An 18608-nucleotide genomic window follows, 5' to 3' on the forward strand; every position below is an offset into this window, starting at 1 on the left:
AGTTCCGTAAAAAATGCCTTTGGTAATTTGATAGGGATTGCACTGAATCTGTAGATTGCTTTGGGTAGTAGAGTCATTTTCACAATATTGATTTTTCCAATCCAAGAACATGGTATATCTCTCCATCTGTTGGTATCATCTTTAATTTTTTTCATCAGTGTCTTATAGTTTTCTGCATACAGGTCTTTTGTCTCCCTAGGTAGGTTTATTCCTAGGTATTTTATTCTTTTCATTGCAATGTAAATGGGAGTGTTTCCTTAATTTCTCTTTCAGATTTTTCATCATTAGTGTATAGGAATGCAAGAGATTTCTGTGCATTAATTTTGTACCCTGAAACTTTACCAAATTCATTGATTAGCTCTAGTAGTTTTCTGGTGGCATCTTTAGGATTCTCCATGTATAGTGTCATGTCATCTGCAAACAGTGACAGTTTTACTTCTTCTTTTCCAATTTGTATTCCTTTTATTTCTTTTTCTTGTTTGATTGCTGTGGCTAGGACTTCCAAAACTATGTTGAATAATAGTGGTGAGAGTGGACATCCTTGTCTTGCTCCTGATCTTAGAGGAAATGCTTTCAGTTTTTCACCACTGAGAGTGATGTTTGCTGTGGGTTTGTCATATATGGCCTTTATTATGTTGAGGTAGGTTTCCTCTATGCCCACTTTCTGGAGAGTTTTTATCATAAATTGGTGTTGAATTTTGTCAAAAGCTTGTTCTGCATCTATTGAGATGATCATATGGTTTTTCTCCTTCAATTTGTTAATATGGTGTATCACATTGATTGATTTGTGTATATTGAAGAATCCTTGCATCCCTGGGATAAATCCCATTTGATCATCGTGTATGATCCTTTTAATGTGTTGTTGGATTCTGTTTGCTAGTATTTTGTTGAGGATTTTTGCATCTATGTTCATCAGTGATATCGGTCTGTACTTTTCTTTTTTTGTAGTACCTTTGTCTGGTTTTGGTATCAGGGTGATGGTGGCCTCATAGAATGAGTTTGGGAGTGTTCCTTCCTCCTCAATTTTTTGGAAGAGTTTGAGAAGGATGGGTGTTAGCTCTTCTCTAAATGTTTGATAGAATTCACCTGTGAAGCCGTCTGGTCCTGGACTTTTGTTTTTTGAAAGATTTTTAATCACAGTTTCAATTTCATTACTTGTGATTGGTCTGTTCATATTTTCTATTTCTTCCTGGTTCAGTCATGGAAGGTTATACCTTTCTAAAAATTTGTCCATTTCTTCCAGGTTGTCCATTTTATTGTCATAGAGTTGCTTGTAGTAGTCTCTGATGCTTTGTATTTCTGTGATGTCTGTTGTAACTTCTCCTTTTTCATTTCTAACTTTATAGATTTGAGTCCTCTCCCTCTTTTTCTTGATGAGTCTAACGGTTTATCAATTTTATTTATCTTCTCAAAGAACCAGCTTTTAGTTTTATTGATCTTTGCTACTGTTTTCTTTGTTTCTATTTGTTTCTGCTCTGATCTTTATGATTTCTTTCCTTCTGCTAACTTTGGGTGTTTTTTGTTCTTCTTTCTCTAATTGCTTTAGGTGTAAGGTTAGATTGTTTATTTGAGATTTTTCTTGTTTCTTGAGGTAGGCTTGTATAGCTATAAACTTCCCTCTTAGAACTGCTTTTGCTGCATCCCATTGGTTTTGGAGCTGGTTTGGTGGTGCTGAATTCTCTTAGCTTTTGCTTGTCTGTAAAGCTTTTGATTTTTCCATCGAATCTGAATGAGATCCTTGCTGGGTAGAGTAATCTTGGTTGTAGGTTTTTCCCTTTCATCACTTTAAGTATATCATGCCACTCCCTTCTGGCTTGTAGAGTTTCTGCTGAGAAATCAGCTGTTAACCTTATGGAAGTTCCTTTGTATGTTATTTGTCATTTTTCCCTTGCTGCTTTCAATAATTTTTCTTTGTCTTTAATTTTTGCCAATTTGATTACTATGTGTCTTGGCGTGTTTCTCCTTGGGTTTATCCTGTATGGGACTCGCTGAGCTTCCTGGACTTGGGTGGCTATTTCCTTTCCCATGTTAGGGAAGTTTTTGACTATAATCTTTTCAAATATTTCCTCTGGTCCTTTCTCTCTCTTCTTCTGGGACCCCTATAATGCGAATGCTGTTGGGTTTAATGTTGTCCCAGAGGTCTCTTAGGCTGTCTTCATTTCTTTCTTTTTTTTTTTTTTTTTTTGCGGTACACGGGCCTCTCACTGTTGTGGCCTCTCCCATTGTGGAGCACAGGCTCCGGACGCGCAAGCTCAGCGGCCATGGCTCACGGGCCCAGCTTCTCCACGGCATGTGGGATCTTCCTGGACCGGGGCACGAACCCGTGTCCCCTGCATTGGCAGGCGGACTCTCAACCACTGCGCCACAAGGGAAGCCCCGTCTTCACTTGTTTTCATTCTTTTTTCTTTATTCTGTTCTGCAGCAGTGAATTCCACCATTCTGTCTTCCAGTTCACTTATCCGTTCTTCTGCCTCAGTTGTTGTGCTATTGATTCCTTCTAGTGTAGTTTTCATTTCATTTACTGTATTGTTCATCTCTGTTTGTTATTTAATTCTTCTAGGTCTTTGTTAAACATTTCTTGCATCTTCTCGATCTTTGCCTCCATTCTTTTTCCGAGGTCCTGGATCATCTTCACTATCATTATTGTGAATTCTTTTTCTGGAAGGTTGCCTATTGCCACTTCATTTAGTTGTTTTTCTGGGGTTTTATCTTGTTCCTTCATCTGGTACATAGCCCTCTGCCTTTTCATCTTATCTATCTTTCTGTGAATGTGGTTTTTGTTCCACAGGCTGCAGGGTTGTAGTCCTTCTTGCTTCTGCTGTCTGCCCTCTGGTGGATGAGGCTATCTAAGAGGCTTGGGAGGGACTGGTGGTGGGTAGAGCTGATTTTTGCTCTGATGGGCAGAGCTCAGTAAAACTTTAATCTGCTTGTCTGCTGATGGGTGGGGCTGGGTTCCCTCCCTGTTGGTTGTTTGGCCTGAGGCAGCCCAACACTGGAGCCTACCTGGGCTCTTTGGTGGGGCTAATGACAGACTCTGGGAGGGCTCATGCCAAGGAGCACTTCCCAGAACTTCTGCTGCCAGTGTCCTTGTCCCCATGGTGAGCCACAGCCACCCCACGCCTCTGCAGGAGACCCTCCAATACTAGCAGGTAGGTCTGGTTCAGTCTCCCCTGGGGTCACTGCTCCTTCCCCTGGGTCCCAATGTGCACACTACTTTGTGTGTGCCCTCCAAGAGTGGAGTCTCTGTTTCCCCCAGTCCCGTCAAAGTCCCGCAATCAAATCCCGCTAGCCTTCAAAGTCTGATTCTCTAGGAATTCCTCCTCCCGTTGCTGGACCCCCAGGTTGGGAAGCCTGATGTGGGGCTCAGAACCTTCACTCCAGTGGGTGGACTTCTGTGGTATAAGTGTTCTCCAGTCTGTGCGTCACCCGCTCAGCAGTTATGGGATTTGATTTTACTGTGATTGCGCCCCTCCTACCGTCTCATTGTGGCTTCTCCTTTGTCTTTAGATGTGGGGTATCTTATTTTGGTGAGTTCCAGTGTCTTTCTGTCAATGATTGTCCAGAAGCTAGTTGTGATTCCGGTGCTCTCACAAGAGGGAGTAAGAGCACGTCCTTCTACTCTGCCATCTTGGTTCAGGGCTTCCCTTTAATTTTTATCTGAGCCATACACACAGTATTAAAAAAGCAAAATAAGGGAGAAAGGCTTACAATGAAAAGTAATACCCCTCATTCTTTCTTACCCACTTCTCAAGCAACCACTCTAACTGCTTCCCTTTTTAGACCTTCTGGTGGTTACCTCCTTGACATGAATTAGTATCTTTACATAGCTGTTTATTGATGCATCAATTTAAAACATCATTTATTAAGTCTCTGCTAGGCAAGAGGAGGATTTGGCTGACTTATATCATACCCTACTCATGTCAATTTTAGGTAGTTATTTTAGTTCTATTTTTCCTTATGAATCAACTTTGAAGTATAATTCATATATAAGAAAATGGAATCATTTCAAGTATCTGGTTAAATGAGTATTGTCAAATGATTCACCCATGTAACCATCATCACAGTCAAGACGTAGAACACTTCCATCACTCCAAAAGTTTCCACATGCCCATTTATAGGCATGCTTACCCTAATTCCCAGGCCCAGACAACAATTGATCAGCTTTCTGTGACTATAGATTAATTCTGTCTGTTCTAGAATTTTACATAAATGGAATAATACAATATGTACTCTTAATGCACCTGGTTTCTTTTACTCATTAAAAAATTTTTAAGATTCATCCATGTAGTTGGGTTCATCAGTCGTTCATTTTTTTATTAATAAGTAGTTTTCCACTTTATGGATATAGTATAATTTGTTTTATCCATTCAAGTGCTGATAAACATCTGGGTTGTTTCCAGATTTTGGTTATTATTAATAAAGCTACTATTAAAATTCCTGTACAAGTCTTCTGTGTACATATTTTTTCCTTCTCTTGGGTAGGTATCTAGGAATAGAATTGTTATTCTATTCAGAATAGCAATCAGAGGGTAGTGTTAAGTTTTTAAGAAGGTCTTGTTTTCCTCTAGGTCTAACTCACATATAGGATAGTTGCTAGTAAGTTGTGGATATGTAATAAAAATTGCTATGTCATGTTTTAGGATTAGCAGAGGGTTGCCTGCCTCTGCCCTTTGGGCCGGGGTGGAAGGAAGCTATGAATGCTAGAGTGGAGGACAGTTTTTCTATGAGGTAGAAGCACATGTGTCACAGCAGTGAAATTCTTCACATCTCCTCAGCCTCTTTCCAGGTGACCTCTGGTTTGTCCCTGGGAGTAAAATGCAGAAAGTAGTACTTCCTGCGTGGGGATGAAGGAAGGAGGAAAGAGGCCATGGAGAGCTCACTGACCATCACTGGACTGAGAGACATGCAGTTAATGCCCTTCCTCACTCCTGTGTTCCATATTACTTTCGACTGAGTCTGGAGCCTCTGGGTTTTCCTGTTCCTTTGGCAGCACTTGCTGATAGATTCTGGGCTGCTGCTTCCTCTCTTGGATTATCCATCTTCTAGGAATTTGTTGAACTTGCATTTGCTGATGGTCATTTTTCTATTCTGTTCACTTTTGCTGGGTTTGTTATTTTATTGAAGACTTGGTAGTGAGGAGAAAAATGATTATCTTTGGTCTGTGGTCCTCACCCAGAAATCAATGGATTTGATTCAGTGCAGACGTCTAATACTAAATCTTACCACCGAACCGTCCCTGGCCAAGCTCATCAATGACCCACTGTTTAATCCAATGCTTGTCTTTATGTCTTCTCCTACTTACTCTGTGACATCTCGATAACCTCCCTCCTTCCTGAATGTTCTTTTGATTTCCACCACACTACTCTCACCTGTTTTCCTCCTGCCTTTCTGGCCACTTCTTTCAGCCTCACTGCCACACCTCCTGTTCTCTACCTGTAAATATCAGTGGTTCCTTAAGGTGCCACTAGATCTTTGCCTTTATTTATGCTACACATTCTCCCTAGATCTTGTGACCCAATGTGCTCTTCTAAATGCTACTCTTGCAGTGTCTAAACAATCCCTCTCCTGACAAGCCTTCCCTTACCCTGAAGGCTGAGGTAGGTGCCCTAATGTCCCCACAGCACCCAAGAGACTATTCTAGAAATTCTCACACTGCACCATATTGTCTGTTCATAAGTCTGTTTCCTCCTCCAACCTTAAGCCCCCTGAGAGCCTGAGAATGTGCTTTTCATCCCCAGCAATTCACCTGGTGCGTAGCGGGTGATCAATAAATATTTGCCCTGTTGAATTGAGATCATGGATATTTAAAAATGCTTTGTGTTTTATGCATGTTATTACTGGTAATAACAGTGAAATCTATACTTTGAAGAACAAAATCTGCCAAGTAAAGATAAACCTCAAGCAAATCAGAGAAAATCAAATCCTTAATTTGTGTAATATAAATTAATGATGCTGTGCAGAAATTAATGATGCACATCTTCATGTGAGAATTATATCCTGTTCATTCCTTCACACCTCTTTAGAGCCAAAACCAATATAAATTTCTCCCATCAAAAAGTCTCAAACCCATGTTATAGCAGCATTATTCACAATAGCCAAAAGGGGGAAACAACTCAAGTGTCCACAGATGGATGAATGGGTAAACAAAATGTGGTCTGTACATACAATGGAATATTATACAGCCTTCAAAAGGAAGGAAATTCTGACACATGCTATAACATGGATAAACCTTGAATACATTATGCTAAGTGAAATAATTCAGTCACAAAAGGGCAAATACTGTACAATTTAATTTATGTGAGCTATCCTAGAGTAGTCAAATACATAGAAACAGAAATTAAATGTTGGTTGCCAGGGCTGGTGGAGATGGGGAATGAGGAGTTTTTTGCAAGATGAAAACCATTATGGAGATGGAATGATAATGACAGTTGTACAACGATGTGAATGTCCTTAATGCCACTGAATTCTACACTTGAAAAGGGTTAAGATGGTAAATTTTATATTATGTATATTTTGCTACAATTAAGAATAAAATAAAAAGTCTCATATGTAATAATGCTATATTTTGTCAGAATATTTTCCAAACAAAATTCTGACCTATGTTTAAAATGAAAATACATTAATCAAATTATGGAGAGAATAAGGAGAGGTATCTCAAATACAAGAAACACTATGAAGGATTAAAAAATAATAATAGTTTCCATTTATTGGAGCTTATTTGATGCCAGGCACTGTGCTAAATGCTTTAGATGGATTAATTCATTCAAAACGACAAGAGACAGAGAGAGATTAGAGACGTTAAGTCACTTGCTGACAGTGTCACAGCTAAAAAGTGGCAGAAACAGATCAATCCCAGGAGCTCTGGCTTAAAGCCCATACCACGACCTACTACCTGCCTGGACACTTTGGGATCAGAGGGCTGGTGAGAAGGACACATTAAAACTTTCCCTAAGCTTCAAACTTAAGAGACTAATGAAAACAAAATTAACGACCTATGGAGTACCCTCTTCGTGCCTAGCACACAAGGAATGAAACAGAGTCAAATCAGCTGACTATCAAGGGAGACAAACCTCTATATAAATAACAAGGCGGTACAAGCCTGAGCTGCCTAAGAGGGTAGGAACAGAGGAGAGGACTTGTAATCGAGTACCTCACAAACCTACACACTTCCTGGCTGAACAAATACTGACTAAAGGAAATAAAATTAGTCTATAAAAATGTATTCTATCTCTGAATGCATTTGAAACAAAAAGGCAAAAGGATCAACCTTGCTTTCTTCCCCTCAAAGAGAAGAAATTTAACAGATTATGGCAATCATTGATGTTCAAATCACAATAAAGAGGAAACTGACTTTTTGTTCAGATTATACTTTAAATAACGATGTTATAGGTATCACACGTTAACATGTTCCCATATTGAAGATTCTAGGAGGCATGAAATGTAAAACTGCCACAGAAAATTCACACTGCAACTTGAATAGCTTCATTGTTCTTGAGAGAGATTGAGAGATTATGAGAACACAGACACTGGAGTGATCCACCCCAGATTCCAGCAGTTTTCCTTGTACCTTCCTGCTGTTCTGCATTTCTTTCAGACTTAACATCTGTTCCCACATCATCCCAAGGAAACACCTGATAATGTGTTAATGCCAAGGACTGGAGGGACTGTCTCACCTCCAGAGGTTTAAAATAATTGCTACTTGCTATGCTTACTTCAAAAATCAAATTGAAATCTTCTATACTAAGATACCAAGTTACTATTTTTCACTGCACTCTGAAGAATTCTATGTGAATATATACTATACCTTGTTCCAATATCAAGCCAGCTGCCATAATCTTTGATCAAGAAGAAAAAATGCTGTAAAATAAAACAAAATATGGCTTCATTAAAAACAAAGGCTATATAGATTCAGTCTAAAAGCAACTTTGTTTTAGGATTATGTCTTTCAGATTTCTGACCCCTCAGAACCACTATGACTGGAATCAATAAGAATTTGACCTTTATTGAAATTTTTGCTTGGACTAAAATGAGCAATAGCTTAAAAGCCAGAAACAGCATTACCATTCAGTCATATAAGCACAAAAGTGACATCTTGAATAACTAGAAAGAAAACGCAGCCAACTTTCATAAAAGACACTAAGTATCGATTATACCAAAGACTGCAGTGAAAGGAAGCTGTATCATCTATTCATCAGCAAACATTTACTGATCGCCTACTATGTGCTAATCACTGTGTTAGGTCCTGGAGATAAACTCTCTTTCAGGAGATTTATAATCTAGTGACTGATTCGGTCAATTTATCAGGCAGGTGTGTGTGTGATGAGTGTTACGATTGGAAATACAGGCAAGTACAGGAGCACAAAGGAAGAGGCACACACCCCAGCTGGGGTAATAAGCGAAGGTTGTCCCAATAAAAAGTCTAAAAATCTAAGTGACAAGTAAGAGTCAGAGGAAAGAGGAGGTTGGAGAGATCCGGGGAGAAGTTTGTTTCTGACAGAGGGAGTAACGTTTATAAACATCCAGGTAGAGCTTGGCAGGCCCAAGGTGAGGCTGGGGTAGAGGAAACAAGGAGGGAGAGGAGAGACACAATGCCAGTCAGGTAAGCAGAACTTAGACCACACATGGCTCTCTAAGTTAAACGCAGCAGTCTGATTCTTCATATAAAATTAATCAGAGAATTTAAATTCTCTTCTGTTAACATGTCTTTGTCTATTTGCCACTTTGTGAGCAAAACTGAAAGCTAATTTGTTCTAACATTATGTGTGGTCAATTTCAGAAATATATCCAGTTCAGTACAACATAAAAATGTTCTCATCTGAATCAAGTGACTAGGAATCTGATCTGGGAAGTTACCCTAACAGTCGTCTCTCAGCACTTCCAGCATAAGATGTTGTGTAGTGAAGAATTAACCCTATCTAAAGAGAGGTCTGGGCTTTACCTTCAGCTACTAGGAGGCGATTACTAGGCCCTGCCTGATAGGAGTGTTTTGCCTGGGGGACCTCAGCCACTGGACCGTCTAATAATGTGATTTATGTTCAGGGCTTTGGGCCGTGTGTTATCAGTTCTAACTCTAGAAGGACTGGAGATTAAAGGTTAGCGATGGGAACAATATATGATTGGGCTCCAATAAAAAGCCTGGACATCGAGGCTCTGGTGAGCCTGGCTGGCAGTACTCCATGTGCACTGTCACACATCACTGCCGGTAGAGCACGGTTGTCCCAGCTTCATGGGGGGAGTATGGCCAGACCTCCACATCTGGACCCCTTCTGGACTCTGCCCTCTGCATTTCTTCCCTTGGCTGATTTTAATCTGTCTCCTTTCCCTGTAATAAGCCACACTTGTGGATATAACAGTCTTTAGTGAATTCTGTGAGTCCATCTAGTGAATTATCAAACCTTAGTGTAGCTTGGGGAACCCTCCTGAACTTGTAGGTGTAAAATGGGTTCTTTTTGTTAATACATTACATACTAGAGGCCCACCTACCTGTTCCTCACTAGAACTCATTATTAGAGCTATAGCATCTTGATGACATCATCCCACTCTGTTCCCTCTTTCCTTCCTTCCCTTCCTCCTCCCCCCTTTATTCCTTTCTTTTTCAATCTGACAAAAAGGTTAAAAATCAGCATTTCAAGTAGGAAAATGGTATATTACCTAAACCTAAAGTTAGCTTTTTCTGTTAACTTCCTATGGAAGTTTCATTTCAGATACAATGTACCATTGAAGACTATGTATAAAGTGACAGATTCTAATAAATCAAGTTAGAAGATTTCTGACACTCTAAGAGCACTCTTACCACATTATAGGTCATATAAAAAGAAAGTAATTTATGTGTAAATTATGCCAGCACTTATAACTCAGTATCTAAAGAGTTCATGTACAGAAATGCATTCATATTTCACTTGATTAAATCAACTCATTGGGGGACTTCCCTGGTGGCACAGTGGTTGAGAATCTGCCTGCCAATGCAGGGGACACGGGTTCGAACCCTGGTCCAGAAAGATCCCACATGCCACAGAGCAACTACGCCCGTGTGCCACAACTACTGAGCCTGAGCTCTAGAGCCTGCGAGTCACAACTCCTGAGCCCGCATGCCACAGCTACTGAAGCTCGCACACCTAGAGCCCATGCTCCGCAACAAGAGAAGCCGCCGCAATGAGAAGCCCGCTCACCGCAACGAAGAGTAGCCCCTGCTCACTGCAACTAGAGAAAGCCTGCACACAGCAACAAAGACCCAATGCAGCCAAAATAAATAAATAGATTAATTAATTTTTATATATATATATATATATATATATATATATGTATATATAAATCAGCTCATTGTTTAGCTTGTCAATCTTATTTATATTGAATATCCAGTAATGCCTTACCAAAGCCATGATGTCTGATATGTTGATAACCATGAGAAAAAGACTGGAAAAAAAATAAAGAAAAAACACATGTAATACTGCAGACACATTTTAAAAGCACATTAAAATCAAAATGAGAATAATCAAATAATCTAACATTCTGTTATTAGTATTTCTGCTTCTGAAAATATTACATTTGACAAAGGCTCTTTTCACATTATCATGGACTACTGTCCCACAGTGATGGGCTAGACTTCAAAAATGTTATTTGACACTTTGAATATTTATTTCAATGGTATGAAAGGGACATGACAGAGAACAAACGTATGGACACCAAGGGGGGAAAGCGGCGGGGGGGTGTGGGGGGTGTGATGAACTGGGAGATTGGGATTGACAGGTATACACTGATGTGTATAAAATTGATGATTAATAAGAAACTGTGTAAAAAAAAAATAAATAAAATTTAAAAAAGAAAGGGACATGAATTATGATTTTTTTTAAATTAAAGTTTTTATTTTAGATAATTATGGATTCACATGCAACTGCAAGAAATGATATAGAGGGAACCCATGTACCCTCTGCCCAGTTTCCCCCACTGGTAACACCTTACAAAACTATAGTACAATATCACAACCAGGATATTGACATTGATTCTGTCAAGATACAGAATGTTTCCATCATCACAAGGATCCCTCATGATACTCTTTTATAGTTACATCTATCCTCCTCTTGCTTACTCTCTGTCTAATCCCCAGTCTCTGGAAACCACTAATCTGTTCTCTGTTTCTATAATTTTGTTATTTCAGGAGTGTTGTACAAGTGGAATCATTTGAATCACTTATAACATTTTGGGATTGCCTTTTTCACTGAGCACAATTCTCTTGAGATTCATCTAAGGTTCTGTGTGTATCAGTAGTTTGCTTCTTTTTATTGCTGAGCAGTACTCCATTATACCACAGTTTGCTTAACTATTCAAGCACCAAAGGACATCAGGGTGGTTTCCAGTTTGCGGCTATTACAAATAAAGCTGCTATAAACATTTGTGTACAGTTTTTGTGCAAACACAAGTTTTCATTTCTCCAGGAAAAATAGCCGAGTGCAGTTACTGGATTATGTTGTTGGCGCAGTTTCATAAGAAACTGGATAACTCTTTTCAGAGTAGTTGTACTATTTTACATTCCCACCAGCAATGTCTGAGAGCAATTTCTTTGCATCCTCCCCAGCATTTGGTGATGTCACTATTTTTTATTTTTTGCTTCTTCATCATTATTTTGTCAGTTATAGATTTTACTCTGTGTGGTTTTACCTTTTTACAGTGTTATTTGTTGTTGTTTCTACCAAGTCTAATTTTTCCTGGGTCAAATTTTAGGGCTCTATGGAACCAAAAGGGGGACATTCTTAAGTCAGTCTTGTGTATAAAAGAAATGTCACAATGTGTAGTAGTAGCCATTTCCAGTTTTATTTTGTGCTGATAACTTCTACCACTAATTTAGCACATGTTTTCAGTTTCTATTGTATGCCAGCCACTGTTCTTGTTGCTGGTAAAACATCGGTGAACAGAGCCTACCATCTACTCAGGGAGACGAATAATAAATAGAATGTTTGTAATAACAATAAAATGTCAGGTGGTGTTAAATGTCAGGAAGAAGAGTCGATTGATTGGGGGAGACCTGTATGAGGAGAAGACATTTAAGTAGAGACCTGTGTGAACAGAGTGAACCATGAAACTATATGATTAAAGAGCACTGCAGGTAGAGAGAGTGTGGAACGTACAAAGGGCATGAGGTGAAAACGTGCATGGTGTATTTGAAGAACAGCAAGAGGGTCAGCTTTAAGCAGAGTGTGCTAGCACAAGAGTTGTGGGAAATAAGGTTGGAGAGATAGATATGCAGGGGCCAGATCACATGGGGCCATTTAGGCCATAATTAGGACTTTAGAATTTTTCCTATTTGTGACAAGAAGCCATTGGAAGGTTTTAAAGGCTCCTCTGTGTGTTGTATGGATAATAACTGTAGGAGGACAGGAGTAAAAGCAGGGAGATCAGCTAAGAGGCCCCTGAAGATGACTGATGATAGTGGGTTGGTGGAGGTGATTGAAAATGTGAATAGAAAGAAGAGACGATATCAGTGACGTAGCGAGTGGATTTGGCAATGAGGGATGGATGGACTTGGGCTTGTGTGACGGATTAGAAAAAGAAAGCAGGATGAGCAGCTAGAGTTCAACAGGAAGAAAGGGAATTGCTGGGTTCAATGTATGACATATTAAGTTTGAGGGGTCAGTGTTATATTAGGGGGGAATGTCAGTGACTTGTAAAGGTTTAAAGGTCAAAAGAGAAGACATTTATAAAGCCACAAACTTTGTCATCTTTGCCTCAGTTCTCTACCTTTGTATTTAGTTTTTCATTGTAGAAAAACTAAATACTAAACAAACTAAATACTAAACGAACAAAACTAAAACTCTCCCTTTGTATTTAGTTTTTCGTTGTACTAGTCTCAGGTTAAAATTACTACACACACACACACACACAAATACACACATACATATACACACACATTTTGATGAGCCTTCTACTTCTCATCCCACATATCCCCAGCTCTTCTTAAACTTTAATTAAAAGCCCTTCTAGGGCTTCCCTGGTGGTGCAGTGGTTGAGAGTCCACCTGCCAATGCAGGGGACGTGGGTTCGTGCCCCGGTCCGGGAGGATCCCACATGCCGCGGAGTGGCTGGGCCCGTGAGCCATGGCCGCTGGGCCTGCGCGTCCGGGGCCTGTGCTCCGTGGCGGGGGAGGTCACAGCAGTGGGAGGCCCGCATACCGCAAAAAAAAAAAAGAAAAAAGCCCTTCTAAAAACTTGCATCTGTTAACAGAGATGTGAGAAAGTACATGTCACTTACTATTTTTTTTTAATTGCATCTAAGTATCTTCTATGTGGTATTGACAAGGTATAAATGCTTTCTTTTTTTTTTTTCTTGCGGTACGCGGGCCTCTTACTGTTGTGGCCTCTCCCGTTGTGGAGCACAGGCTCCGGATACGTAGGCTCAGCGGCCATGGCTCACGGGCCCAGCCGCTCCGCGGCATGTGGGATCCTCCTCCCGGACTAGGGCACGAACCCGCGTCCCCTGCATCAGCAGGCGGACTCCCAACCACTGCGCCACCAGGAAAGCCCTATAAATGCTTTTAATGTTAAATTCATGTAAATATCCTGTAAAAATACACTAGTCTAGAAATGAGATTTCTACTATTTTTAAATAGTGCAAGAAAACCTTATTATTATTATTATTATTATTATTATTATTATGGCAAATACATAATAATACGCTACACTTGGTTCTAGCTTAAATTCATCAAGAACATGCAAATTTATGCTAATATTAGTTATTTCTTTCAGCATTGAATATTCCAGTTTGATTCAAGAATAACAGAACTGCTAAGAAGCTACACATTTATCTCAAGTGTCTTTCAGAGAGGCTGATCAGTCCTGTGCTGATGACACAATTTCATTGCATCACAAAAGCAAATAGTTGAGTTGACAGCTTCTCTTCCAGCGTCTTGATTGCTTAACACTGACTGCTCCAGAAGTTCCTAGAAACTCAGAAAGGATACTTCCCATTCCATTTGCCAAAAGTGTAGAAATCAAGACTAAGAAACTATGTAAATTATTGACATCTAGAAGTTAATTTCAAGCCATGTAAAATGATATAATGTTAACACATTTTTCTAATACACATTTAAGAAATAATCCAAAAGAAAACAGAATGATACCCCTTGGAGTTTGTAGGCACAGTTATATCTACAATAAACAAGTTATTAACTACAAGAATTTAACGTTTATATTTTATAGTTTTCTAGGGGGGCTCCTCTCTAGCTTGAATAATATTCTAATAACATTTTATTGTTGAGAAAGCATACTATTCTGCTAGAGGCTCTAATCAACTAATTTCCTCTCATGACAACTGAATTCTGACTAAAAGGGTGAAACATTTTTTTCTCATTTTTATAATAAATCTATGTTACTGTGTCTTAATAGCAATCACACAAAATACCCTCAAGTGTTAACTCTCATTTGTTAAAAACTAACAAATTCAATGTTTCTTAAACATTCATCTTACCTTTTTGATGATAACTGGGTAGTTAACTGAACAGCTTCAAAAGCACACATCACAAGAGCAAAGGGGATTAAAATCTGTTTAAAAGAACAACAAATGATGCCATGGGTATCTGTAGCATTTGAAGAAATATTTCTATTTCTCAAAGTTTGTCTGTATTAGTGAAAAGCCAATGCTGAAATAAAACCATGATACCAATGACACATAGAACGGTGACGAAACGGATTTAAAAATCCACATCAACAGCATTTGGTGTATAAAAGATAACAACAAGTATTTCAAATAAAGCCTATTCCAAATTTTTGTTCTATTTAACTCAGTATAATAATTAATGAACCAAATCAAATAAACTATGGAGTCTGATGATTTGATTCACAGATCCCTGAACTCATCTGGTTATTTGATACTACAACTCTATTAACATGATTTAGCTGCTTTACCATTGCTTGCTGTTGTTTTATTTTAATACTAATTTATTTCTGATTATAAAATTCATACTCTGTAAAAAAAAATGGAGAAAGGTATAATAAAATTTACACTGGTTGAAAAATCTATAATCCAGAGGTAACACTGTTAATATTTTGAGATACTGCTTTCCAATGACCAATTAAAACACACACACACACACACACACACACACACACACACACAATGTTTAAACAAAGAGGGGAGGGAGAAAATATGGAAAAGAAATGATGTTCAAAACTGCATAAGACTCTTGTTCAAGCGAAGGCTACATGTAGTGAAGGCTACATGACTGAAATAGAGGTCCAGGAGAATTTTCACTTCCAGCCACATCAGTCAAAAAAAGTGACCAAATATATTACATCAGTAAAACTTACTGAATTAAGCTGGAGATTATAAATCTAGCATTTAGTTTAAACTTCTGTTTTTCTTTCTTTTTTTTGCTTGTTTTTAATTAAAGGCCCATGATCTTTAATAGACTGAGAAAAGAACAACTACCTTTAAGAAAAATGTAAATAAAGAATAAGGAAACTATTAATACACATTTCAAAATAATTCAATAGAGAATGGGACATGAGAAAACGAACATCTTTTTTAACATTTCTTAAAATTACATTTGTATTAGTGCAGTAACAAAAAAAAGGCTATTAATCCGTTAATAAACACATACTTTTACAATTATTACTTATGTGATCTGAATAGAAGGCAATCAGATTTTAGGCAGATATTAGTTCCTTTATTTAAACAAATATATACTAAGTATATAAAATGTGCCAGGCACTATGGTAGAGGGAATACGACAAGCTTAATGATCCTAGAGAAAAAGGGAAAGAGCATGAATTACATTCTATTGGAGAGTCTGAATGCCTGGAAAGCTGATAATTTGTCATTATCTTAGAATCCTCAGTACCCAGCTGGTGCTGATAAGCCTTCAGTGACATATTTATTGAATGAATAAATCAGTTCTAAGTACAGGGATTATGAGAAAAGATGATAACATGTTGGCAGTCTTGGGGGTGGGAACATCAGTTCGGGGAGCCTTTGATCTTGAGGAGCAAGGCAGTTTTGATCCACCCTTCACTTCCCACAGGCTTTAATCACCTTTGATAGGACTTCCTGGGACTAACAGACTCTCTACTTTTTTGAAGTTAAATGGGCTTAGGAGTAAAGTAAAAAGATTAACTATATTTTGGAGTAAAAGCTAAAGTGTCCGACTTCCCATTCAACAGTGTCTGAGAAGGTATCTTCTTTCCATGCAACTTAACTCTGTCACTTTAGAATCTTAATGTCATATGTTACATAATCTTAATTGTCACAATGAGTTCATAATCTTATATATCAGTATCTTAAGAAAATAAGAAAACTAACCTTCCACATCATCAGGGCTCCCATCATGTAAGGACTAAACACGGTCAGAAAGCAATAGACGGAGGCAAGATCAAAGCTAAGGAATCAACGAAAAGAGAAAGGAGTTTAGAATTCACATTGTAACTTTAAAAGAATGTTCTTCTAAAAAGCATGTTTAAACTAATTTTCTGAAATCTACTCTTACTAAAGCACAAGTATACATTGTCTCAAGAACTATTACAAAATCAGTAAAATGAATGAGATAGACTTGTATGTGCCCATACATACCAATTTTCAAAATACATCCTTCAGTGTAAAAAGCAAGGTACAGAACAAAATCCCTATTTGTATTATTTTCTGGTTATACATATGCTGTTTTTATTTTAAATTACCTGTTAACAGAAGCTATATTCCCAGTTCCAAAAAAGGCTGTCATTAAGAAGAAAACCTAAATAGAGTTAAGGTAATGCCAAAACAAGTCAGAATTCGTAAAAGTTCTTTTTCATTTAGAAAAGATACACCTATTCTACCATGAGGGTAATTTGCTTTTCTACTTGTACATTTGATCATACATTGTTGTAAATGAGTGTTCCATTGTATCCCCTTGTGAATGCATTTGGAAAGAACCACACTGAACAAGCAATGTATGAAGAACAACGAGGCCTGGGAGGTCATCCTTGTCACTAGTAACCTTGGGAAGGTTACTATTTTCCTCACCTCTAACATAAACAGTTGGATTGCTGTTATTTGTAGTTGGCTGCTAATGATTAAAAAAAAGAGCGATAGACATTTTCAGCTGAAATACGATTTCATTTCATACATGCTCGCTGTGTGCCCACTACATGTGAAACGTGCCAGATTCTTTGAAAGGCTTAGGAAGAAATAAGATATCACGTTTTAAAATAATTCAATAGAGAATGAGAAAGACTAAACATCTTTTTGACATTTCTTAAACTTACATTTGTAATAGTGCAGTAATAAAAAGTAGGTATTAATTATATTGGAGTCTAAGAACTTACTGCTAGTAAGGTATTTAAAATAGCGCCTGGCCCACTGAAAGGGCTCGATAAATGTTAGTTACTTTATTATCATAAACACATACACAAAAATGGTACAGAAACACTAAAAAGGAAGTATGAATCAAGACAAATTTCAGTGAATAAGCGGCATTTGCGTTGGTAACTTGAGCCTTAAATATATTCATTGTTCCATGCATTCAACCAGTCAACTAACCAACCAAGATTTATTATCTAGTACATGTCAGAGGCAGAGCTAGGCACTAAGAATATAAATATAAATAAAATAGTTTAAAGTGCTCATATGGTGACTAAGATTATGATGATATGTAGAAATATGTAAGATGAATTTAAAGGTAAACCGTGGGAAATAAATGATGTAGTCAAGGACTTCCTTAGCGATCCAGTGGTTAAGACTCCATGCTTCCAACGCAGGGGGTGTGGGGTTCAATCCCTGGTCAGGGAACTAAGATCCCACATGCCACCCAGTGCAGACAAAAGAAAAAAATAAATAAAATGATGTAGTCAAGAAACAGTAAACAGGTGTGATAGAAGCTGAGGGTTTATTGAAGGGTACAGTGAAAGATGAAGCAAGGAATATAGATTGGTGGCATATTAATAAAAAACCTTGAACTTTATTGTGGAGACAATGAAGAGCTGGCAAGAATTTTAGGTGAGTAATATAAATAAGAAATACCAATAACAGTGAGATATTTGGATCAGGGATACAAATAATTAGAGGCAGGAAATTCAGTTAGGAAGCTATTTCAGTAGTCTATGTTGGGGACAAGGAAAGTCTGAACCAGTGTGGTTAGAGTGGAAATGGAGAAGGAGGGGAAGCCATGGAACTTTAAAAGTGGACAGGGAGTTGTTAAATATGACGTTTGATGCCCTGGGTAGCTGGGAGCATGGCAATGCCATTAAATGAGATGAGACCTGGCAGAGAGTGATTTTGGAAAGGGGTGGGCAGTCATTAGTCAGTGTGGACATATATCTGGTGATGCCCAGCAGGATGTTGGACATATGACTCTTAAGGTCAGAGAGGTCAGGGCTGGAGAAGTAGATCTTAGAGCTGTTTGTACAGAGGTGTCAGTCAAAGCTATAAGAGAGGATGACATTATCCAGGCACAATTAGAGGAGAAGGTTAATGATAGAGCTTGGAGAAAAACACACATGGTTCAAGAGCAAAGGAAGAGTAAGTTTCCATGAAAGAGAATAGAGATGGTGTAAAAAGCTGAGAAGAGAACCTGGATCACGTTCTGGATGTCAAGGGAAAAGAAAGAGAAAAATCAATTGAGTTGAATGTTGTAAGAGTGGTCAAGTAAA

General features: G+C 38.3%; 1 protein-coding gene across 1 annotated transcript in view; it reads right to left on the reverse strand.

Annotated features, from left to right (window-relative positions):
- The window catches only part of PIGN (phosphatidylinositol glycan anchor biosynthesis class N), a gene marked incomplete at its 5' end in the record, with an annotated part of 94279 nt that overhangs the window by 17969 nt on the left and 57702 nt on the right, over window positions 1-18608 (reverse strand). Inside the window, 5 exons of the mRNA XM_079717020.1 lie at window positions 7805-7857; window positions 10371-10413; window positions 14458-14531; window positions 16288-16363; window positions 16659-16714. Of these exons, the coding sequence (XP_079573146.1) occupies window positions 7805-7857; window positions 10371-10413; window positions 14458-14531; window positions 16288-16363; window positions 16659-16714 (302 nt within the window). The remainder of the gene's footprint in view (window positions 1-7804; window positions 7858-10370; window positions 10414-14457; window positions 14532-16287; window positions 16364-16658; window positions 16715-18608) is intronic.

This window comes from Hyperoodon ampullatus (assembly GCF_949752795.1).
Source record: "Hyperoodon ampullatus genome assembly, chromosome: 13".
Classification (NCBI taxonomy): domain Eukaryota; kingdom Metazoa; phylum Chordata; class Mammalia; order Artiodactyla; family Ziphiidae; genus Hyperoodon; species Hyperoodon ampullatus.